Here is a 26,614-nt window from a genome sequence, read left to right as displayed (position 1 = left end):
TTTTGGTAAATTACCATTTTAAACCACTACAGGTGGTCAATTGGATTTTGAATTTGAATCTCAGTCTGTCACATACAAACTCTTAAAAGAGAATGGGATACTAGTCTCTATGCTGACACCTCCTCCCATTCAATTCTGTTTCTACTTTCAATTATCTGGCGACACCTAATTGATGATTGACCAAACATTCTTAGAATGCTTCTGAATTAAAAAAAAAAAAAGAACTCTGTATTCACTGATTCACTCATGTACTACTCTTTGTCACCCAAACAGACACCAAATTGGACGGTTATTATATATATATAATAAACCAATTTGGTTAACTAGTATCTCTATGTTACTGAAGGGCTTCCCTGATAGCTCAGGGAAGAATCTGCCTGCAATGCAGGAGACCCCAGTTCTATTCCTGGGTCAGGAAGATCCCCTGGAGAAGGGAAAGGCTACCTACTCCAATATTCTGGCCTGGAGAATTCCATGGACTCTATAGTCCATGGGGTCTCAAAGAGTCGGACATGACTGAGTGACTTTTGCTTTCACTTGACTTGCATATATTACTGAGTATCATGGAAGAGAGAAGAAAGCAAATGAGAGTAATACTGTATACTTGTGAATTTCAATTATTTTTATATCAAAATTCATAACTGCCTACATCACTAAGAATCAACAGCACACCCATGTACTGACTAGTTATAAAGTTTATCTTACGAAATTGTCCATAGACACTCACTGTCACCAGTAAAGTGTTTTTAGTATTATAGATAAGTGGCAAACAATCTTAAAGGAAACCAACTGTGACTATTCACTGGAAGGACTGATGCTGACATTCCAATACTTTGGCCACTTAATCTGAAGAGCTGACCCATTGGTAAAGACCTTGATGCTGGGGAAGTTTGAGGGCAGGAGGAGAAGGGTCGACAGAGGATGAGATAGTTAGATGGCATCACCAACTCAATAGACATGAGTTTGAGCAAACTCTGGGAGTTGGTGAAGGACAGGGAAGCCAGGTGTGCCTCAACCCATGGGGTCGCAGAGAGTTGGACATGACTCAGTGACTGAACAATAAAGTAGCAGAAAGTACCTACTAAAAGCAGTATTTCAGAAGCTCAGCAAATTTTGGTTTGAATTCTTCTAACTACTCAAATGAGAAAGTGTTATTTTTTTATGGAGAATCAAAGCCCTTCATTGATATATGTTAGCAGCTTTGCCATCCAAATATTTCTTAGTTAAGTTTTAATTGACCTAAATATTTACAAATTATTTATCCAAACAGTCATCCATCAACATTTTATTGCTCAGAACAAAAGTTTGCCTATTTAAGCAGCCTTTCTAATTAAAAGTCAGTCCTGGGTTTGGCCGTCTATCAAAACCCCAGTTATTGTTCTGATTGCATATTTCATTCTTTGGCTATGAAAGATAAACTAATTATTGGATATTAAAAGCAATGAACATTTGAAATTTACTGTGAATACACAATGATTAAGGCTCAAAAACCATGTTTCCAAAAGCCCCAGTCAAAGTACAGTACAACACTCTAAATTTAATACATTAATCTTTATTACCATCACTACCACAATTGTCAGATGGTACTCAAGTTAAGGAAAACTCAGATAAGGCTCACTATAGTACCCACAAGAAGAATCTTTTTCAATGATGCTTTCTGATCATCTACTGCTCATCAATGTGATCTTTTCACCATAAAAAGCGTTGACTGCCACATAACTGATAAATTAACTGAAATTAATCTCAGAATGGATTACTTTATTGATGTATCTTATACATATATAGAGAGAGATCACAGAAGTCGAACATGGGGTGTTTTTTGCATCTAAGACTCTCTTTCATATATTATCTTCATCCTTCCTTTTTTCTTTCCTTCCCTCTTTTATTTCCTTCCCCATAATACAAGCTTAGGAGGTAGATAGGCAGGGTTTGAATAGTGTACCAACCTAGTGTCTTTTCCCACTTCATGCGAGGTACCAACAGAGTTCAGTATATCCATCGCTTCCTTCAAAAGAACACCACCTTGCCATGGCCAAGACAGCAGGCAGGGGACTTACTTTTGCTGAGTGACTTAATTTTACCATCAGCAATTTGGAGGTACTTATGTATGAATTATAGTCGTCCCCAGCAGGAGATGATGGGTAGCATAAGTCTTTTGTTCTGAAGATCTGAACTGTTGTAAAATAGCTGAACTTCTTCCAGGAGCAAGGCCCCAAACAATGTTTATGAAGCAATCAGTCTGACAGGCTAAAATCTGAAGTTATTGTATTAGTCTCTTGGAAGCTCTTCATAATAATCTACATTTAAAGTACATCTCTTTCTCATGTGGAGGAGGAATAATATGGGAGTAAAAGAAAAAAACCATAATAATGTGTCATTTACTGCTTGGGGATATAAGGTTTGCCAACCCACACTTATTTATCAAAAAACATCAATATTCAGAATGTTTTACAACCTAGCAATAAATTTGAAATTTGCATATTAACTTTTAGAGAAGAAATATTGTTATTAATTATTCTCATTATGGAACCTGAAACCAATTATATTAAAATTAGAGTCACAAATATATGCATAATTGTGGTATACACATTATGGTTTTAGATATTAATGGTAAATCAACATTATGACAACATCAAGGAAGCCTATAATTAAAAAACTAAAAACAAAAAAATAATGAAGTCTATGAAAGGTTGTAAACACATTTAGAAATCAAGTTTGTGTCTACAAAAGAAACATTTTACTAACCACTCACATCTATGGTTTAAACATGAATTCCATGAGAAAGAGTAGGTTTAGCTGTCATGAGGGAACTAAGCCTATCATCTGCCCAAAAGTAAGGTGGCCAGATCCCGATGCTTGGTCCTCTCCCTTCCACTGCACCCTTGGTTAAAGTTACCTCATTTCACTAATCGGCAGATTCTTACTCTATGAGATAAAAATAATGCCTATACTTCTTCGGGTTATGTTGAAAACTAAATGGATGCTTCCAAAGTGCTTAGCATAATCTCTGACCTGGAGTAATCAAATCATAATAAAAAATAACAACAGCTAACATTTATTAATGTGTGCTAGACAATAATCTAGGAGTATTTTGTTGTTATTCCCATCGCCTAGTCATGTCCGACTCTTTGCAACCCCATGAACTGCAGGACACCAGGCCTTCCTGTCTCTCACCATCTCCTGAAATTGCCCAAGTTCATTTCTATTGCATCCAGCCATCTAATCCTCTGATGCTCTCTTCTCTTTCTGCCCTCAATCTTTCCCAGCACCAGGGACTTCTCCAATGAGTTGGCTGTTTGCATCAGATGACCAAACACTGGAGCTTCAGCTTCAGCATCAGTACTTCCAAAGAGTAATCAGGGTTGATTTCCCTTAAGATTGACTGGTTTGATCTTACAGTACAAGGGACTCTCATGAGTTTTCTCCAGGACCACAGTTTGAAGGCATCAATTCTTTAGCGCTCTGCCTTCTATGTGGTCCGGCTTTCACAATCTTACATGACCACTGCAAAGACCATAACCTTGACTATATGGACCTTTGTCAGCAAAGTAATGTCTCTGCTTTTCAACACACTGTCTAGGTTTGTCATAGCTTTCCTGCCATGAAGCAATCGTCATCTGATTTCATGTCTGCAGTGATTTTTAGAGCCCAAGAAGAGGAAATCTGTCCACCTTTTCCCCTTCTATCTGCCATGAAGTAATGGGGCTGGAGGCCATGATCTTACTCCATTTTTATGGATAAAGAAACTGAGGCAGAGAGAAGCACCCTGTCCCAGGTCACAGGGTTATAGAATAAACAATTTCAACCCAGGTACTCTGACCTCAGTGCTTGTGTTCTTATCTCATATACCTAACTTCTTAATAAAGGTTAGTTGTTATTTTTAAAAGAAAAGAAGTGGAAAATAGGGGAAAGAGAAGAAAAGACAGATGAAAAATATATAGGCAGCTATTTCATCATTTTCTCATGTTAGGAATCATTCTGTGCTTTTACTAGGAATTATTCTTATGCCTTAAAATTTAATCTTCATAACAATCCTAAAAAAGAAGTATGGCCATCCCACAGCTCTGATGAGAAGTCTCTGTTCTAGCAGCAGTATAAAACACACAAACTGGAAGGGAGCAGTGGACCACACTGCACTCTATTTAAACTTAGGCAAAAGAGTATCTCAGTTTCTCAAGCCCACATCCACAAGTTTTAAAATAGTGACTTGGATATTTTGTAAGCCTGTAAGTGTGTATTACAACACTTTTAAAATCCATATCTATTTGTCAGAGAACAAAATTGCCCTGTTGACTAACTGTGCAAGGTGATTCTCAAACAGATTTGGGCTGGAAAGGTGCTGCTAGTGGTAAAAACCCATGTGGCAATGTAGGAGACATAAGAGATGTGGGTTCGATCCCTGGGCTGGGAAGATCTCCTGGAGGTGATCGTGGCAACCCACTCCAGTATTCTTGCCTGAAGAATCCCCATGGATGGAGGAACCTGGTGGGCTATAGCCCATAGGGTCGCAAAGAGTTAGGCATTACTCATGCAACTGAACACATATGCACACTTGGTTGGGAAGTGGGTAGTGAGGATGTTGGAGCTGGAACACTTCATTCTATACAGATACAGCCTCTGAAAAAATCCCCACCATGAAGCAGTGAAAAATAATGAACTGAAATTCCTTCCAGTCCTGGCCTGATCTTCTGATTCAGTTGCCTACCTAAGAATTAAAGAACACTCAACTTGCTTTTCCTCTTGCAGGGTGGAGAGCTGAAAGGAAGTTGCTAAACACTTTACTGAAACTATGCATAATCTCAGGCCAGGTTTTCAGGATACAAATCAACTTTGATGGCATTTTTTATGTGCTCAGTGCATGAACTTTTTTATTAGGCTAAGGCCTCCTGACCCCAAATACCCTTATCTGGAATTAGGATACCACTGTCTTCTACACAAGCTCAAGGTAGAAACATTTGCATCCATCTCCAAAGCACTATCAAAGGAGTGTCAGAAAGTCCTTGAACAGAGTGGTTCATCTCATGTCCCACACATGGCCTGATGACTTTAGCATCCAATCCTTATAACTTATTCATTTATTCAACAGTAATTACTGCAAGTTTACTAAATGCCAGGTGCTGGGTAGACCCTAGTAAATGAATCAATCAAGTTTGCTAGCCCAAGGTGAAACACAGGACTAGATGGTAGAAAGGGCACTGGTAGTCTACCGTTAGAAATAGGCTAAGTGACAGATAGAGAAGTGGTTCCCCTGGCTTAATACTGCAGGGGATGGAAAATATGTGCTCCAAATTACAACAATCTATGCTCATAAACGGAGAAGGCAATGGCAAGCCACTCCAGTACTCTTGCCTAGAAAATCCCATGGATGGAGGAGCCTGGTGGGCTGCCGTCTGTGGGGTCGCTAAGGGTCGGACACGACCGAGCGACTTCACTTTTCACTTTCACACATTGGAGAAGGAAATGGCAACCCACTCCAGTGTTCTTGCCTGGAGAATCCCAGGGACGGGGGAGCCTGGTGGGCTTCCGTCTATGGGGTCACACAGAGTCGGACACGACTGAAGTGACTTAGCAGCAGCAGCAGCATGCTCATGAAAATGTCCACACCTCATTGGTTATGCTGTGCCTGTTTAATCAAGGAAAGATTTCTGTCCTAAAGATATTGAACTAAGAAAAGTGGAGGTCCTTAGAGACATCATCTCCATTAACTAGAGTTTTTGCTTATGTGAATTAATTCATTTTTTAAATGCTGAATACAAGAGATTACCAAACTCTGTCTACAAAAGCAGCATGATAATATTTTAAAAATAAACCATAAATGATATCAACCTTATAAGAGTGTCATACAGATAAAATTATAGAAGGTATATAAATGAGATTTGAAGGTAGAACATATTAGATAAAGATGAAGAGTTCTTTTCCTTATAAATCAAAGTGAGTCTGAAGCAGACACAGGATAAGGTGCCCCAGATTAGGAACTGAAGCTGCTGTTCTTTGGCTTTTACTTATTAATTATGGAAATAACAGTAATGCAGTTATTTCAATCTTTAATTTTTTTAAAAAGATACAAGTCAGGAAAACACTAAGGTTCATTTCAGCCATAAAATCATTTGATTAAAACTGAAGAAATAGTCTCACTTGTGTATTACTGTGCAGTAAGTATGGTCAAAAGACAATATTTCCCTCTCCTCAATGATTATGAAAATGCTTGGGGAGAAAGCAAACATTCAGTAACATTCTTAAAAGATGTGATTGTCATACTTTACCTCATGTCACTTAAAAAAAGATATTTTATTCTAAACAATTAAAAACAATTTTTGAAGAAAGTCAATGTCTTTTCATTTTTTTTAACTTAAAAAGGATAGAAAAGAAAGCTCTACAAAGTACATTAATAATCAAGGTGACAGACTCTAGAAAATGACTACAAGAGAAAGGGTGCAAGTTTACAAAAAATATGTATCATCCCCCAAATAACTTTATACATATATTCTCTTTGTGGTATCATTGAATAGGTATTTAATAAAGGGATTCCTTTATTCCAATATATAAATCATTCTAGACTCTGGAGATACAGAGGAGACAAGATAGTCTCAGCTCTCTCAGAACTTAGATTATATTAAGGAAGGCAAATAGAAAAAAGAAATACACAAAATTGTTCCAGGTCATAGTAAGTCCTAATGACTGAAAAAGATGCTGTTATGTAGAAAAGTAGAGGGCTACAAGAAGACAGACAGAGGACAGGAGAAGAAATGCTAGGAACTGCTTTTTCAGAGACTGTGTTTAGGTTAGACACACGTGCGTGCTAAATTGCTTCAGCCCTGTCCGACTCTTCTGCGACCCCATGGACTGTAGCTCGCTATGCTCCTCTGTCCATGGGATTTTCCAGGCAAGAATACTGGAGTGGGTTGCCATGCCCTCCTCCAGGGGATCTTCCCAACTCAGGGGTCAAACTGCATTTTCCGCACCAGCAGGCGGGTTCTTTACTACAAGCATCACCTGGGAGGCCCAGATGAGACATGGTGCTATGGAAAATTTCTCTTGGGAAGTCACACCTCATTTGAGAACAGAGAATCATAGGAAGTGAGCATGTGAAGGATCAGGAGCAAAGCAAATAAGGCAGGGAGAGTGAAAGTATCAAAGCCCTGGTGCAAAAGATCATTTGTCATCTTCAAGAAATGAAAATGAGACCATGGTAATGAATTTGAGATTTATTCGAAGTGCAGTGCAAGGTGTAATGCAGGAAAGTGGAATGATCTCATTTACATGTTTAAAAGATTACTCTGGCTGTTTTATGATAAATGGTTAGGGAAGAGCTAGAGAAGATGCACAGAGAGCAGATATAAGCAGATATGTAGAAACAGTACATCTTGATTTCCACCAGGCAAAGGTCCTCATCATTCTAAGAACAAGTAAGAGAAACTGGGGTTCAAGTGTAGTATGTTCAGGTAAATTTGTAGCTAAATGAACAAGAGGATGTGAAGGATACTGATATATTAATTTAATCTCATTTTAGTGGACATTCTCTACTGGCAGGCTGCCCTGTCCAGGTCAACTTTTTTTATCAATGATTTGAATGGACACACACTTATCACATTTTCTGCTACACTAAACAAGAAAGATAATATGTCAGATTTTTTTTAAAAAAGATTTAAAACTATTTCAATTGTGATGGAACAAAGGGTCACTACTCAGAAGATTAATGTAATAGAAGTAAATATAATATTCTGGATTTAGGCAATAAAATAACATGATTGGGGAGCTCTGGATTAATAGCTATTCATGAAAAATCAATCCTCTGTTTTTACATGAAATAAAGTTGAAATATGAGATTGGAACTTTAAAAAAAACCTAACAGTGAGTATCACTGTCAGTCCCATTTGCCAAAAGAGATATTCATTTCATAGGATAGTACTGTTCCCATTGTCCTCTGCAAAGGTCAAGATACATGCATAGAATTAAGTACATTTCTAAAGGGTCACTGCTTGATATACAATTGAGTGTAATTGTGTTGTGAAGAAATTGGCTGTGGATTAAGTACTAGAGAAGACAATAAATATGGGACAGGGAGTATGACTATATTTTCAGATTTGAAGCCTAACCAAAATCATAGAGTAAGTACCAGAAATGAAGATGAGAGATTTAACTACCTACTTCAATTTCAAGGAAGAGATATTGAACTTGTTTTTCTGTTTTTGCACAACTAGAGCAACTACAGTTCAGGATGTTTTGTAATGAACAGATGAGTTCTCTATCTTCAGAATTTTTCAAACTGAATGATTATCAACCAAGGATTCTGAGGGTTGTAGGATATTAGGCATGAAGAGTGGGGAAAGCAGGGTAGATGCCAAACTCAGGCCACTCAAATGCAAAATGAGTGGGAGAGCTTTTACTTTGGCTAAACTGTCCTATTTAAACGTGAATGTGTGACTGCATGCTCAGTTGCATCCGACTCTTTATGGCCCTGTGACTGTAGCCCACCAGGCTCCTCTGTCCATGGAATTTTCCAGGCAAGGATGCTGGAATGGGTTGCTATTTCCTCTTCCAGGGGATCTTCTCCATCCAGGGATGGAATCCACATCTCTTTTGTCTCCTGAATTGGCAGGCAGATTCTTTACTACTGTGCCTCCTGGGAAGTCCCTGTTTAAATGACTGTAGCTGAATATGAGATTCTGTCTTTCCAATATTTTTGGTAGTAGAAATGTATGGAGTTTTACAAAAGGAGAGTCTTAAGAGTTAGTAAGTTATGTTTTAAATGTCATAAATTAGAAAAACGAAAAGTTGCTCCTGGTATGTTAATCTCTTTTCTGGTGCTATTATTGTTACTGTTTTTTTAAAATTTCCCAAACAGTGAAATCCAAAAATAAAAGAAATTTAATACAGAGGTTTCCCTACTCTGGGAGTTTATGATCATTTTCTAAAATGAATCCAAGAAAATCTCCTTGTTAAAAATAAATACAGATACTAGATTTGTGTTAAACCAAGAGATATAAACACTTTGGTTCTATACCACTCAATCAGATATACCCTCCTTTACCTCAGAAGAAATTAAAAAATAAAATAATCCTGGAGTCCCATATATACCTAATACTTAGAAAAGTCATTTCTCAATTAGTAAAAATGCCACCAAATGGCAATAATAGATTAAGCACTGGATATTAGGTATATTTGGTGTTGAGTTTCCTGAGAGGATTTTATTAATGAGACTATTCTACAGTGTTACTGCCAACAGACTTTGTGATAAGGAGACCTTTGACATTAATGCACCGCTACATGAGTTGGGATTTTACACAAGGAAACATATAATCATAAGCAAATACATAAATGCTTTAAAATACAGCTGAACAGCCATCCTCTAAGGCATCTATTTCAAATGTGTACTGACTGCTCTTGCCTGTGCATTTTACTTTCAACTTGCTATTTCTAAATTCCACTATCTTTCCATATGCTCAAAACTTTTATTAGGCGGTGGTCTTAAGAGAGAGCAAATTCTTTTTTAAATGTTCTAAACCAGAAATGCAAAAGGTAAAGCTTTGATTGTCTCTACTTTTTGTTTATGTAATGGCTTTCAAAATGTCCCTTTTCTTTCAAGAAGAAAAAGAACTAGAGAATTACAGGATTAATACACTACCAAGGTTTTCTCTTTTCCAGCTGTGAGCTTTATGGCTAAATCACTTTGCACATTGGCTATTAAGTTACTGGCAGTTCCACTGTTTGCTTATACACACTCTCCCTAAAATGTGTGTGTGTAGAACCTGTTGTATATGTAAACGTTATGTATAAATTTGAGTGTATGTGAATTTATGTGTATAGAGCATCATATAACCAAGTTATCATATAGTCAAACTATCTCAACCGTTGTAAGTTCAGAAGAATACATCTTCTCATTCAGATTTACCATTTATCCTACAAAAAAGATAGCTTGCAAATATTAAAAAATGTAAAGAAGACCAACATAACAAATTGAAATCTGATTTTTTAAGATAAGCTGCTTTAAAGGTTGATTGGTACAATGGCACAAAAATTCAAAGTCACATCTGCAATATGATATAATTGCTACTTACAAGCAAACTGAAGCTTTGCTTCTCTGCTAACAATTGTTCCAAACGAGTTTGTTGCTATGCACTGGTACATTCCAGCATCTTGGGTTTTATTGGGGTTATTGATCAACAAGCTGCCTTCAACAACACTGTAGCGGAAATCCATACCAATGTCAACATCTGTTCCGTTTAACTTCCACCTATAGTATAAAAATGCCAGTAGATAAAGCCTTGTAATATTACACAGTATTTCTGAATTGTCTAAAATATATATTTAAAAAACTACAAATAGCATGAAATATCATCTGTGACCATGGTAAAAAAAAATTACAAAAGTTCTACATAGAAATGGTATCAACACAAATGTTTATGACATGAGAACATCCTTTTTAGGTAAACTGATACTAAAATTTTAACACCTTTTTATGACTATTTACAGTGCAACAGACACTTCACTCCTATTTTTCTTTTTTGGAAACTTCCCATAGCATCTTGTATCAGTCAGTTCAGTTCAGTTCAGTTCAGCTGCTCAGTCGTGTCCAACTCCCATGAATCACAGCCCCATGAATCACAGCATGCCAGGCCTCCCTGTCCATCACCAACTCCCGGAGTGCACTCAAACTCATGTCCATCGAGTTGGTGATGCCATCCAGCCATCTCATTCTCTGTCGTCCCCGTCTCCTCCCACCCCCAATCCCTCCCAGCATCAGAGTTTTTTCCAGTGAGTCAACTCGTCGCATGAGGTGGCCAAAGTATTGGAGTTTCAGCTTTAGCATCAGTCCTTCCAATGAACACCCAGGATCGATCTCCTTTAGAATGGACTGGTTGGATCTCCTTGCAGTCCAAGGGACTCTCAAGAGTCTTCTCCAGCACCACAGTTCAAAAGCATCAATTCTTCGGCGATCAGCTTTCTTCACAGTCCAGCTCTCACATCCATGCATGACTACGGGAAAAACCATAGCCTTGACTAGACAGACCTTTGTTGGCATCTTGTATAAGCATCTTCAAATAGCACTCCCCAGTAAAAGTTCTTTTTTTGGTTTGCAGTCATTCTTTAATAGGTCTAGAGAGATAATAGAATACCCCACTTTCGGGTAGTTGGCTAAGTATTTGATGAAACTGCAGCAGATTTGCTTTGACTTGGTCCTTAATATGACTGAAATGGCTGACTACAAAGCAGAGGAATTCTATTGATCTAGAGCTGTCTTAGGAACCAAACTAGCCTTAACCATGGATCACTTTGAAGATCTCCTTAGCTACTGGCACTCAAACATCAATCAACCAGCCCAATAAACTGCAGATCAGGCCATTAGGTAACAGACACAGAGGGTTTTGTTGTTTTCCTGTTTGTTTACTCAGATCATCTGAATCTGAGTACACGGTCTGGCCCAATAAATTACTTTTAGTGGGACTCACACATTTAAACAGCAAAACTTTAGTAACAAAATCTACTTTTCTTTTCCTTTCTTTTTTTCTAAACAGCCAATAACACTCCAGAGAGAGCTTATTTTAACCAAAGGACCTTTCAGTAAGTTGTTTTAATATGTGCAAACTTTCAAACTGATATAATACAATGACTATCTTATTTTGTTCCTCTTCCTTCCCCACTATCCTACATAAAACATTGGCTTGATCAAGACCAAAAAGTTCATTTGGGTTTTTCCATAACATCTTATGGAAGAGCCTGAATGAACTTTTTGGCTAAACCCAAACCAGGTAATGAAAACAGCAAAGTCAGAGTATCTGAATCATCATCAACAGTTTCCTAGGAGCATTCACACTGCTGCTGCTGCTGAGTCACTTCAGTCGTGTCCGACTCTGTGTGACCCCATAGACGGAAGCCCACCAGGCTCCCCCGTCCATGGGATTCTCCAGGCAAGAACACTGGAGTGGGTTGCCATTTCCTTCTCCAATGTGTGAAAGTGAAAAGTGAAGTCGCTCCGTCATGTCTAACCCTTAGCGACCCCACGGACTGCAGCCTACCAGGCTCCTCCATCCATGGGATTTTCTAGGCAAGAGTACTGGAGTGGCTTGCCATTGCCTTCTCCGGCATTCACACTAGGGGACCAAAAATAAAGCGAGACTAGAACACAAAGAAAATTGATCAGAAACAATAACAGGACTGAAGAGTGAGAAACAGCCATTTTATTTCCTTCAAACGAACAAATGAAAAACACAGTATTTAAATGTGTGCATGTACATACATACTCATTGTGCACCCTCTTATGACATTCTGGGGCACTAGGGCTGGCGTACATCGTGTAAAAGGACTTAAATGAAAAAATGAAAGGTCAGTTACTTTCAGATTTTGGATACTGGTTGTCAACAAAAACGTTAGGGTGAGTGTTTTTTTTTCCACCAAGAGGTCTCTCACACTGCAATCTTAAACCACACGTTTTCTAATGAAGTCTTCCTCAATATCCTTGGCCAAGATAAATCACAGCTCCCCCCAACCTCCTTCAGAATTCTTCTTACTTGCTTAGGTGGGCATTCTGCCTTCACTTTAGATAGTTTGCTTGTATCACTTTTGTATTCTCCTGTCAGTCATTTAGAACTCGATGCTCAATGTTCTCAATCAATGCTTGTGGTACTTCACTAAATATTTTACTTATTGGCTGGATATTTTAGCTGCATGCGTACACAACTTATGAAGCATCCTAACCTACCAAAGCATAGTGGTACATGTTTGTTCATGTCTGTGTCTTTGAAAAGCGAAAATATAGAAATATGAGGGGTGGGGAAGGTGGACCTGATCGGGAAATGGAACATAACTCTTCATGTGTTTATTCATAAGAAGATAGGTATTAGAAATTGAAACTGTTCTTAAGCTTGACAGTAATTCTGTGTTCTGACACAGACAAGAAAGTAATAAGCAATAAAAAGAGAACAGCCAGGTTATATCCTAGCAGGTCTATACGCTCATGAATCTCCAGAGCTGACTGCCTGCCCTAGATATTTTTTGAGTCAGCTGGTCACATCTCTATCATAACTCTTACTTCAAATGATAGTTGACCAATTTAATATGACAAATCTAAAAACTCAAAGAGGAAATTGCAATATAGTGTGAGCCACAAGCAGAGTATGGAACTCAGGAATGAGACCACGTGAGTCATTTTAGAAAAGTCTTTGTAGGGATAATGAGAACACCTCTGCGGGTCTGTCTACACATGTCATCTGAACTGAAGTGTTCCGTAGAAAGTACATTAATCTACTTTATTACCTGCTTTTACGTACAACGCATTATTTAGAAAATAAAGCACTTGCTGTGAAATGCAGCTGAGTCTCCTTTGCTGCTGCTACTGCTAAGTCACTTCAGTCGTGTCCGACTCTGTGTGACCCCACAGACGGAAGCCCACCAGGCTCCCCCCGTCCCTGGGATTCTCCAGGCAAGAACACTGGAGTGGGTTGCCATTTCCTTCTCCAATGTGTGAAAGTGAAAAGTGAAAGTGAAGTCGCTCAGTCGTGTCCGACCCATAGCGACCCCACGGACTGCAGCCTACCAGGCTCCTCCATCCATGGGATTTTCTAGGCAAGAGTACTGGAGTGGCTTGCCATTGCCTTCTCCAGAGTCTCCTTTACAAAGCCCTATACCAAGTTTTATTGCAACGCAGTCACTATTCATTCCAATTGAATGGGGACTGCACTGAATTCCTTATCTTATTCAATACTGAAACAGTCCTGAAAAATTTACAATTTATTTTCAGTGTTTGAGGAGTCTTTTAAGAACTGGTCAGAGAGAGGTATGCTTATTTGGCACAAAGAGATTTTCCCAAGGGCCAGGGCAAATGGGTGAGTCTTGTAAGCTGATTTCTGTAAACTTGGGGAAACACAACACTATCCTCTTCAGAGGGGGGTCTGTGCACAACCAAATACTGTGAAGCTCTGGAAAGTACCATTTTTCAGATCTTAGTGGGAAGCTATCTATGGGATGTACTATAGCAAAACATCCCTTTTTCTTTGTTCACTATTTCAAATTGGCAGCTAAGAAAAGGAAGGACCTTTCTGACCTGTAATCTGTAGTCTGCAAACCAAGCTGAATACTAACTTCAAAGTAAAAGTACTTCCATCGAGTACTTGACCATCCTTTCTGAGGGGAAAGGGAGGCTGAGAGCCATACATAATGTCACATTTCCTCAGGGAACTTTAATACAAGGCAAGCGTGCACAAGTCAAAACTTCTTAAGTTTTTCTGGGTCTGAGTCAATCCTTTCAAAATTGAGGGGCAGGAAACAGTGAAAAGACAAGGCTCTGTTAAGGGAATAAACACAAAGAAGAGAGGTCAATCCGGGTGCTTGAGGGAAAAACCTAATGGTGAAGATCCCCATGGAGAAATCACCTTGAATTTCTCCTATGAATTTCTCCCCCTCAAAGTCAGCCTGAGCCCAGATAAAGTTCAGCCAGAAAGATGTTGAAAATATCTGATCTCTCCATTCTTTCTCTTGCTCTTTCCTTCAACAAAAGGGAGTTTTTTAGCTCCTAGGTACCAATGAGCTATTATTTCATAAGAAACTGCCGAAAGTATAATAAAGGAAAAGAAAGTACACTGTAACCAATTCCTAGTGCATGTGATTAAAAATTTTCTTCTTAGTGTTTCCAGCAATCTTTAAAAACATAATAGGTTTCTGTTCCTCTGCTTGTTTTAAGTAACAAAGCAAGCCCTTATATCTAGAAACACAATGTTACAAAGGCAGTGTTAATTAAAGGTCAGTTTAGGGAGAAACAAAGCAGCAACTTGCCAAATTCTGCTGCATATTTTGTTTTCATTTATTGCTCACATTTGAACTTACACTTGGCGATGTACTAAAAACTGGGGGCCATTATATCATCATTTATGTGTGTAGGAACCTTCCCCTCTTGCATTTATTTATGTATTTTTTACTACATAAAGCATTAAAAAACTATTTGATATAGCTTTCAATTCAACTTAATACAGGGAGAATAACTACATATTCTGATTTGTCCAGGGCAGTTCTGGGTATACACTTATTGCCCTAGATAATTATTAACAGTGGCTTTTCGCTCTCATAAGTGTCCTGGTTTGGATGATAAAAGACATGTTCATCCTAATTATAACGTCTATTGGAGAGGGTTTTTTTTTTTTCTTTCTTTCTAGAATATACTTCCTTTTCCCATCCCTATGACAAAAGATCATTAGCTCTAAATTCAGTTAGGTATCTCCTTTTCTGGGAAAGTTCTATTGATACCCTCCCTCTCTTTCCTGAAGCAGACTTTTCCTCATGATACCCTAAAACCTGGACATCCTTTTCTCACACTTAACCTTGTACTTCCTTCTCTAGGCACTCACCACCAGAGTATACTACTTGAACATGTAGTCTGTTCAGCTTTGAATTCTTCAAGTCTAGCATGGTACTGGAACATTGCAGCTGCTTAATATGGTGGTTTAAACACCTTTCTTAAAGGATGTATTTTTTAGAATCCTAATATACACCCTAGTTCAAAGCAGAACTACTGTGAAGGAATCTTGTGTGGAAACCTTACATAATTCCACCAGGGTCATTTTTCAGACTCAGTCTGAAAAATCAGTGGAGTAGTCCAATGAATAATGCTATGTTTGATGAGTAAATGAACTGGCACACAAACTAAATTGTAAAATAATTTCTACTATGTTAATGCCACCATCCTTCCAATTTGAAAACTATCTACCTCAGCTCAAATTCTACTTCTTCTATAACTCTTAGATGATTCCAATCTCTTCTTCCCCTAAACTGTGATACACATGCCATATATTCTTTTGGTTTTCACATACTACCACATATTGATTATTAGCTTAAGGTTTATATCATTAAATGTGAATAGAGAGAAAATCATATTTATAAGATACATGTAAGTTATAAAGATTCACAGGACAATAAAGATCTCTAAGAAGAAGAATATTATTACTTTTGAAGTCTCCTATTTCCATTTTCATTCCAATCATTCCCCTCTCAATGGTTCATGATAACTCTTAATTTTTGCTATTTCATTCTTTTGATTTTCTTTATGATTTTGTCATGTATGCTAGTATCCTTAAACAACAACTCTATCTTACCTGCTTTGGAACTTAATAAATACAGGATTATACTCTTTGTATTCTTCTGTGACTTCCTTTATGTATTCAAAGTTATGTTCCTATGATCGTGTTGCTGTGGCGCTAGTTCATTCATTTTCACTGCTTCATTGGGTTACCTTGTAAGAACATGCCAGGTTATATTCAGTATATGACTTATGCTAAATTTGTTCTTGCAGATTTCTGTCAATCTGCAAGGCCAGAATACTGGAGTGGGGTAGCCTTTCCCTTCTCCAGGGGATCTTCCCAACCCAGGGATCGAACCCAGGTCTCCCACATGGCAGGCAGATTCTTTACCAGCTGAGCCACCAGGGAAGCTTATAATTTTCTTCATCCCAGTATATTCTGCTGAGTAGCAATTTTTAACATTAGTGAAGTTGCATATTTTCTTCTATGATTTGTTCTTTTTGGTTATAATTGAATTTTTTTTCTTCCCTCTAAAGTCTTAAATATGCATGCCTATTTCCTTTGAAACATTTTGCAAATTCCGCATGTTAGTCTTCTATTCACTCAGAATTGACCCTTGTGTATGCTATGAAGTAGGGATCCAACTTTAGTTCATTTTTTTTAACCATACAGATTCCACCGTGCAGTATATATCTTTTCAGTTTATTTATAACATCGTCATGACTTTTAAATTTTTTATTTTAATCTTCACAAGATAGTATGCTTTAATTAGGTCCCATTTGTTTATTTTTGTTTTATTTCCAATATCCTGGGAGGTGGGTCATGGAGGATCCTGCTGTGATTTATGTCGGAGAGTGTTTTGCCTATGTTCTCCTCTAGGAGTTCCATAGTTTCTGGTGTTACATTCAGACAGATCTTTAATCCATTTTGAGTTAATTTTTGTGTATGGTGTTAGGGAGTGTTCTAGTTTCATTCTTTTACAAGTGGTTGACCAGTTTTCCCAGCACCACTTGTTAAAGAGATTGTCTTTTCTCCATTGAATATTCTTGCCTCCCTTGTCAAGGATAAGGTGTCCATAGGTGCATGGATTTATCTCTGGGCTTTCTATTTTGTTCCATTGATCTATATTTCTGTCTTTATGCCAGTACCATACTGTCTTGATGACTACAGCTTTGTAGTAGAGTCTGAAGTCCGGCAGGTTGATTCCCCCAGTTCCATTCTTCTTTCTCAAGATTGCTTTGGCTATTCGAGGTTTTTTGTATTTCCATACAAATTGTGAAATTATTTGTACCAGCTCTGTGAAAAACACCGTTGGTAGCTTGATAGGGATTGCATTGAACTTATAAATTACTTTAAGTAATATATTCATTTTCACAATATTTATTCTTCCAATCCATGAACATGGTATATTTCTCCATCTATTAGTATCCTCTCTGATTTCTTTCACCAATGTTTTATAGTTTTCTATATATAGGTCTTTTGCATTTTTAGGTAGATATATTCCTAAGTATTTTATTCTTTTCGTTGCAACAGTGAATGGAATTGTTTCCTTAATTTCTCTTTCTATTTCCTAATTAAAATTAAAAGCTTATGCACAGCAAAGGAAACTATAAGTAAGGTGAAAAGACAACCTTCAGAATGGGAGAAAATAATAGCAAATGAAGCAACTGATAAAGGATTAATCTCAAAAATATACAAGCAACTCCTGCAGCTCAATTCCAGAAAAATAAATGACCCAATCAAAAAATGGGCCAAGGAACTAAACAGACATTTCTCCAAAGAAGACATACAGATGGCTAACAAACACATGAAAAGATGCTCAACATCACTCATTGTCAGAGAAATGCAAATCAAAACCACAATGAGGTACCATTTCATGCCAGTCAGAATGGCTGCTATCCAAACGTCTACAAGCAATAAATGCTGGAGAGGGTGTGGAGAAAAGGGAACCCTCTTACACTGTTGGTGGGAATGCAAACTAGTACAACCACTATGGAGAACAGTGTGGAGATTCCTCAAAAAACTGGAAATAGAACTTCCATACAACCCAGCAATCACACTCCTGGGCATACACACTGAGGAAACCAGAATTGAAAGAGACACATGTACTCCAATGTTCATCGCAGCACTTTTTATAATAGCCAGGACACGGAAGAAACCTAGATGTCCATCTGCAGACAAATGGATAAGAAAGCTGTGGTACATTTACACAATGGAGTATTACTCAGCCATTAAAAAGAATACATTTGGATCAGTTCTAATGAGGTGGATGAAACTGGAGCCTATTATACAAGAGTGAAGTAAGCCAGAAAGAAAAACACCACTGTATACTAACACATATATATGGAATTTAGAAAGATGATAACGATAACCCTGTATACGAGACAGCAAAAGAGACACAGATGTATAGAACAGTCTTTTGGACTCTGTAGGAGAGGGTGAGGGTAGGATGATTTGGGAGAATGGCATTGAAACATGTATATTATCATATGTGAAATTAATCCCCAGTCCAAGTTTGATGCATGATACAGGATGCTCGGGACTGGTGTACTGGGATGAACCAGAGGGATGGGATGGGGAGGGAGGTGGGAGGGGGGTTCAAGATGGGGAACATATGTATACCTGGGGCAGATTCATGTCAATGCATGGCAAAACCAATACAATAATGTAATTAGCCTCCAATTAAAATAAATAAATTAAAAAAATACAAAATAAATAAAAATAGAAAGAAAAAATAAATACATTAAGTTCAAAAAAAAAAGATAGTATGCTTTTACTATTTTTGTTGTTTAGTGCAATTGGTTTTTATGTGGAAATACTAACCTTTACCATTTGCTTTACTTATCATTCACTCTTATATCTAAGTCTACGCGGGATTATTTTTATTCTGTTTAAAGTATATCTTTCAGAATTTTCTTTAGGCAGGGTCTGCTGGAGTCAAACTTCAGGTTCTGTCTACCTGAAAACTAGTTTACTTTGTTCTTCTTTATACAAAGTATTTCTGCTGTACAAAACTTTCATAGTTAATTTCTCGGCATATTGAAGATTCTGTCTTCTCTTTTGCTTTTTTTGTTGCTATTGAGAAGTCAGCTGCTGGTTTAATTGTCATCTCTTTGAAAGCTGTATTACAACTGTGGCCTATGTTTATGATCATGTCTTCGAGTTAAGCGTTTTTCTGTTTCACCATGATAACTCTCTATAAGGCTTTAGTTTTGTTTGCACTGCTTGAAATTCATTAGGTTTACTAAACCTGTAGATTTGAATGTTTAATTAGCTTTGGGAAATTCTTAGTTTTCTCCTTAAATGATGCTTCTGCCTTATTTTTTTTCATCCCTTATGGAATTCTGATTAGATATGTGCATGTTTTCGCTTAATCTCTTCTCTGTCACATTTTGCTCCTCTTTATCTGCTGCTTTTAGACAATTTCTTCAGATATATCTTGCACTTTACTAATTCTCTTTTAGCTGTACTTCATCTGTTACTAAAATCATGTAGTGCCAAGGTTTGAAATAGGTGATTACTTTTGCTTTTCAGTCCTTTGGGAGGCAAGGCTACTTCTTTTACATTCACCATATGATTATATCCCTTGATTTCAAGTAAATTCTGGAAGGTTTTCTCAAGTTAGATTCTCCAGTTGGTTGAGGCTAGGCCTTGTCTTGTGACCCTAATCCCTTGTGAAACTACAAAATCCAAAGCCCAATTCACATAGTTCATCGAGGTGAAAAATGATTTTAGTGTTCAGTTTGCTTCTTTGGTTTCCAGATCATTTACTCAACATTCCTTACTTTCCTGCCAGTTTATTGATGCATTTTTAAAAGGTGTTTTAAAAAAATATGTTAAGTAATGTTAAGGCTTTCAATGAAATGGTCAATCAGGATATTTAATTTCTAGTATTGTCAGAAACAAAGTTGGGTACTAAACTGTTCATGAATATGAGCGTCTCTTTAGCATCTCAGGATATCCAATGACGTCCGTCTAAAAGCTCTTTATGTAATCAGCCACTCCATAAGTATTTGTTGGTTTTACTAACAGAATGTATGCATGGAAACACATGCTTTTAAGTCAACAAACCTGATGTGAGGTTTTGGATTCCCTTTAACTTCACAATTGAGCTTCACTTTTTTCTCCTCAGAGTCCAAAGGGAACATTACATGACTTGGTTCTTGAATAAAAATTGGACCATGCAGCGTGTAGTCATCTGAAATGAGAAAAGAAAATATCCCTAAATGAACATACTCCTGATAGGGAGAATTACAGGAAATAACAACAAAATAAAAATAAAAGAGGTAAACAAACAAAAAATAGTAATACACAACAGATTCAGTCCAGCTTCTGGATGACATTTCCTATTGAAGAGTAATCTTTGTGAATTATGAAGCAGTAATATGCACTCTCGCATTTCATACTGATGACTTATTTTCCCCACAAATTCCAGAACCAGAACTGTTTGGCACTCCCTTTCCTCTTCTCCACTTCTTATTGTTCGCTCTGACCTTAGTCCAGCCTCTGATTTTGCTCACATTCTGTGCCTCCTACGTGTCTTTTGTGCGGCTGTCATCCTGGAAGGCTGTCTAATGTCACAAAGTTAAAATGCTTCTCCTCTGTAATGGGATAACATAGTTGGAAGTAAGCAATAATGATTTTGTAAATACATTAATAATGAGAAGCATCAGTATACTGCTAAAATATGTATAAAACCTTTAGAAATTGCATACGTAGGTAAATAAAGAATAACCTAGAGTCATGATGCTCAAATTATGCTTGGTAAATGAATAGTTTTGTTTTTTTTTTTAACCTGTTATAAACCAATACATGGGGGCACTTGTGTACATATCACACAGCTGGGACTGACTGTACACAAGATCAGTTACAGCCAGACTAGTCTATTTCAACTTCAAGAAGGCTTGAGTATATTAATACAAATGAGATATGAATTTCTAAATTCTCAATAACAGAAGCAAGGTGCACAAAACTTATTGTCATGGAACTGCAAAGTTCAAAGAACGGAATAATCAACAAACAAGATTTGAAGTAACAATGTAGTGTGCATATATTTCTACAGCAAACACCTAATAAATATTGGTCAAAACACTTGTGAAAACAAAACACTTGCGAAACCTCGCACAAAGCCTTGTGTCCTCGTCTTTTGAAGTAAGAGCCTTTGTGCATTCATGTTCAATCATGCCTGTGGACTGCAGCCCGCCAGGCTACTCTGTCCATGGGATTTCCCCGGCAACAAATGGGTTGCCTTGCCCCACTTCAGGACATTCCTGACCCAGGAATCAAACCCATGTCTGTTGCATCTCCTGCACTGGCAGGCAAAGGTGGAACTGGTGAATAAACAACTCATCTTTCAAGGCAGGAAATGCAAGAGATGTGGGTTTGGTCCCTGGGTTGGGGAGATCCCCTGAAAAAGGGAATGGCAACCCACTCCAGTATTCTTGCTGGAAAATCCCATGGACAGAGGAGCCTGGCCATTACAATCCATAGGGTAGTAAAGAATCAGACACAATTGAAGTGATCTAGTATACGTGTGCACATATGACTCAACAGTTAATGATTGAGAAACGTGAAGATACAGGAAGAGAATAGCTGTTGGTCTGGGGAACTGGTAACAATCCAGAATATACAGCCGCCCCAAAACAGTCACTGAACTTCCAGTCTCCTTAAAGATATAAAGACCAGACACTCATTCCAAGTTGTATTTACAGGAAGCAGACCCCCCACTAGATGAAAACTACAAAAACAAAGACCCTAGACTGGATCAAATCAGAAAGCTGATGATGCCTGAAACTTCACCTTGATGCCAACCAATCCCAGGACTGTCCATGAGTTGATCACATCCTGTTGCTTGAACACTATGAAACTCCTCACTGCCCCTCCAGTGGGCGGGGAGGGTCACACAATTTTGAAGGCGTTAGCCTGCTGCCGCCACTTTGGCCTGGAAAAACATTAAAACTCACATTTTGTGCCTCCTACCTCCCGTGGTCATGTATGGATGTGAGAGTTGGACTGTTAAGAAAGCTGATCGCCAAAGAATTGATGCTTTTGAACTGTGGTGTTGGAGAAGACTCTTGAGGGTCCCTTGGACTGCAAGGAGATCCAACCAGTCCATCCTAAAGGAGATCAGTCCTGGGTGTTCATTGGAAGGACTGATGCTAAAGCTGAAACTGCAATACTTTGGCCACCTCATGAGACGAGTTGACTCACTGGAAAAGAGTCTGATGCTGGGAGGGATTGAGGGCGGGAGGAGACGGGGACGACGGAGAATGAGATGGCTGGATGGCATCACTGACTCTGTGGACATGAGTTTGAGTGAACTCCGGGAGTTGGTGATGGACAGGGAGGCCTGGCGTGCTGTGGTTCATGGGGTCGCAGAGAGTCGGACACGACTGAGCGACTGAATTGAACTGACTGACCTGCCTTTTGTGCTTCTGTCCCTCTGGAAGCCTGTCGATTGTCACAAAGTTAAAGCGTCTCTGCTCTGTTAAGGGGATATCATAGTTGAAAGCAAATAATAATTTCATAGATATATTAAAAATGAGAAGCAGCAGTGTACTTAGTCTCTATGTTCCTATTCTGCACTGATAAACAGAGTTTCAGCAACACTGCCCACACCAGGAAAGTGGCTTTCATTCTTTACAATCTCATTTCTTTTTTCCTAGAAGGCTTTTCTAGACCCTCACGTCTTCCTTTAACCACATGATGTATAAATTATATCTCTCTGTGGACACATCTTTGTCTATTACATGCATTTGGATCTTTCTCTCTCCTTCTTTGGGCTGTAAGCTCCTGGACAGCATGGCTGTATCTTATCCATTTCTCCTTGTTTTGTGGTACCAACTACACTAGCTTAAACATCAAACATGGTCCATAAGGATTGTTCTCTTTGAGGTATTTTTCACTTTTTAATATTTAGCCAGCTGATTTAAGCACTGCCTAACAAATTTTGAGACAGAAGGGCCAGTGGCTATGATGTAAAGTGATACTGAATAGCACCCTATAGCTGGCAATCCGTTTTCCCCTTCTATGTGATTATTTGGATGGATATGAATTACACCTGTGATCCTGGAAGACCTTAATAACCAGCCTTCTGTTGACAGGTGATAGGATGAGACTGAATTCATTCAGGTGAACCAGGACTGAGGAAAAAGAAGAAAGCAGATTTGGGGATCTAGGTGAAACATGATAAGGTGACTTCTTTTAAGGCTTTTAATCCAGGCTTTAAAACTTCGCATGTTGAGGTTAGGGTAGAAGAAAAATTAAAGACTCAAGAAAATCAAACTGAATGGTATTTTATTTTAGAGGAATAGGGACAGCCTCTGACCTTGTTGAGAGAACAAGCAGAATATGGATTCAGAAAGACTAGGAACCGAGATTCAATGCCTTTTGTCAGCTAACTCTATGAATGATGGAGGATTACCTCATCTCCCTATGCTTCAATTTTCTCATCTATAAAATAATAGCACTGGACTCAGTCAGTGCTTCTACACCAGTTAGGATAAGGAAGAAGCCATGAATATCTTCCCATAAATACAGATGCACATGATGTCCACATTCAAAGATGTCATGAATTATATTACCACCGCCATCCTCTCTCCTTAGTCCATGTATAAAAAATCTCATGCTAATGAGAGATTCAAACAATGAAAACAGAATTTTTCAAAGAATACATAATAAAAGCATGGAATAAAAGTAAACAAACATGTATCTTTCTAAACACTCATGGCATAAAGTCAGATATTTCAAAATCTATGTATTTACATTTCAGATTTTCAACAATGACATAGTTATTTTCAAAACAAATTTAGATACTGGTCAAGGGTTGGCGCAATTCAATCTCAAAGAATTATATGAATTTTTAGCGTATCTTGTTAAGTGACAAACATTACTCATCAAGATCACTAACAAAGAAGCAAGTTGGGTAGATTATTTTCTAAGAAAGAGATATATTTCTATCGTTGCCCCAATTCCAAAATTATGTGTATATATATATACTATCAATCATCTCAATTCATTGGTGTTCCCTGATTTGAATTTCATACAGAAATACTGTCTATTACTAGTAATTCCAAATAAGAATAAAACATAATAATGATTATCAAGGATGCAGCTGAGAGGCTGTGGATTAACATCTGTACTATTTCTCAATGTATCCATGCCATATTTAAATAACAAAAAGGATATTTTTTCTGTGTATTTTGTAATAAGAATTGATAATAATGATGCTTTGCATTCACTATAAATAACACATTTCATCTAAAGTTTTTATTTTCTCTTGGTTAACCAAGCTCACTGCCTAGAAATTAACATTAGCATAAAGGGACTGGCATTTCAGTTTTCATCTAAAGAAATGTACTGCCTCAAGCATGAACTATTTGGTTTCACAAAGATGGAGGGGGAGATTTTAGAAAGTAGGAATACAGGTATAGAAAACAGATATCCTAACTTTAATAGCTTTAAAATCAGGGTTACTAGTATTTTGAGAAGAAAATAAGTGAAAGAGTTGTTTTATTTTCCCCAAACGTTGAGGTGCCTGGGTTAAACCACCCTGAGAGTGACATTCTCAGATGAAAGACAGAGCAAGGCACCACTCAGCTTGTTCTGTGTGTTGCAGTCACAGAGTGACTTTCAAGTGGCTTGGAGGATTATATAAAAGACTCTGCATTCGCAAAAAGACTTCGCATTCACCATTTCAAACCTGACAAGTTCACCCTTTCATTTATCACAGTAAGTTGTTCTCTATAAGCAGCCGCATGGCCATGATTGTCAGCCTAGCGAGGGAAAGGAGCAAGTCAGAAAACAAGAGGAAAAGATTAATATACACCTCAATGTTAGACTTTGGACCACCTGTATTGTAATCATGTCATGCTTATTTTTTTAAAACCCCAGTCCAGACCGACTACACCTGAAAAATCCAGCATCTATGAATCTTTTAATTAATTTATTTATTTTTTGTCATTTCTTTTTTTTTTTTTTGCATTCAAACATTTTATTTTATTTATTTATTTATTTTTATGTAGTTAATTTATTTTTTATTGGAGGCAAATTATTTTACAATATAATATTGGTTGGTTTTGCCATACATTGATATGAATTTGCCCCGGGTTTACATAAGTTCCCCCTCCTGAACCCCCCTCCCACCTCCCTCCTCCCTTTATCCTCCCTCTGGGTCATCCCCGCATGCCAGCCCCGAGCATCCTATAACATGCATCGACCCTGAACTAGTGATTCGTTTCACATATGACAACATACGTGTTTCAATGCCATTCTCCCAAATCATCCCACCCTCACCCTCTCCCATAGAGTCCCAAAGACTGTTCTATACATCTGTGTCTCTTTTGCTGTCTCGTATACAGGGTTATCATTTGCATCTTTCTAAATTCCATATATATGTGTTAGTATACTGTATTGGTGTTTTTCTTTCTGGCTTACTTCACTCTGTATAATAGGCTCCAGTTTCATCCACCTCATTAGAACTGATTCAAATGTATTCTTTTTAATGGCTGAATAATACTCCATTGTGTATATGTACCAAAGCTTTCTTATCCATTCGTCTGCAGATGGACATCTAGGTTGCTTCCATGTCCTGGCTATTATAAACAGTGCTGCAATGAACATTGGAGTACACGTGTCTCTTTCAATTCTGGTTTCCTCTGTGTGTATGCCCAGGAGTGCGATTGCTGGATCATATGGCAGTTCTATTTCCAGTTTTTTGAGGAATCTCCACACTGTTCTCCATAGTGGCTGTACTAGTTTGCATTCCCACCAACAGTGTAAGAGGGTTCCTTTCTCTCCACATCCTCTCCAGCATTTATTGCATGTAGACTTTTGGATAGCAGCCATTCTGACTGGTGTGAAATGGTATCTCATTGTGGTTTTGATTTGCATCTCTCTGATTATGAGGGATGTTGAGCATTTTTTCATGTGTTTGTTAGCCATGTTTATGTCTTCTTTGGAGAAATGTCTGTTTAGTTCTTTGGCCCATTTTTTGATTGGGTCATTTATTTTTCTGGAATTGAGCTGCAGGAGCTGCTTGTATAATTTGAAGATTAATCCTTTATCAGTTGCTTCATTTGCTATTATTTTCTCCCATTCTGAAGGCTGTCTTTTCACCTTACTTATAGTTTCCTTTGCTGTGCAGAAGCTTTTGATTTTAATTAGGTCCCATTTGCTTTTATTTCCAATATTCTGGGAGGTGGGTCATGGAGGATCCTGCTGTGATTTATGTCGGAGAGTGTTTTGCCTACGTTCTCCTCTAGGAGTTTTATAGTTTCTGGTCTTACATTTAGCTCTCTAATCCATTTTGAGTTTATTTTGGTGTATGGTGTTAGGAAGTGTTCTAGTTTCATTCTTTTACAAGTGGCTGACCAGTTTTCCCAGCACCACTTGTTAAAGAGACTATCTTTTCTCCATTTTATATTCTTGCCTCCTTTGTCAAAGATGAGGTGTCCATAGATGCGTGGATTTATCTCTGGGCTTTCTATTTTGTTCCATTGATCTATATTTCTGTCTTTATGCCAGTACCGTACTGTCTTGATGACTGTGGCTTTGTAGTAGAGCCTGAAGTCCGGCAGGTTAATTCCCCCAGTTCCATTTTTCTTCCT

The 26,614-nt window shown here is 37.9% G+C and overlaps 1 protein-coding gene across 2 annotated transcripts in view; it reads right to left on the bottom strand.

Moving 5' to 3' along the window:
* CNTN4 (contactin 4) overlaps positions 1-26,614 on the bottom strand; it is a 1,054,581-nt gene that overhangs the window by 349,456 nt on the left and 678,511 nt on the right. For both annotated transcript variants that reach the window (XM_055414349.2, XM_055414350.2), the window contains exons 5-6: positions 20,079-20,205; positions 10,059-10,234 (exon numbers count right to left, since the gene is read on the bottom strand). In XM_055414349.2, coding sequence (XP_055270324.1) covers positions 10,059-10,234; positions 20,079-20,205 — 303 coding nt within the window. The remainder of the gene's footprint in view (positions 1-10,058; positions 10,235-20,078; positions 20,206-26,614) is intronic.

This window comes from Moschus berezovskii, chromosome 24, assembly GCF_049115385.1.
Source record: "Moschus berezovskii isolate FMDL1 chromosome 24, NW_MosBer_1.0, whole genome shotgun sequence".
NCBI classification, from domain to species: domain Eukaryota; kingdom Metazoa; phylum Chordata; class Mammalia; order Artiodactyla; family Moschidae; genus Moschus; species Moschus berezovskii.
Note: the sequence above shows the minus strand (reverse complement) of the source record. Positions and strands in the feature narration are given on the sequence as shown.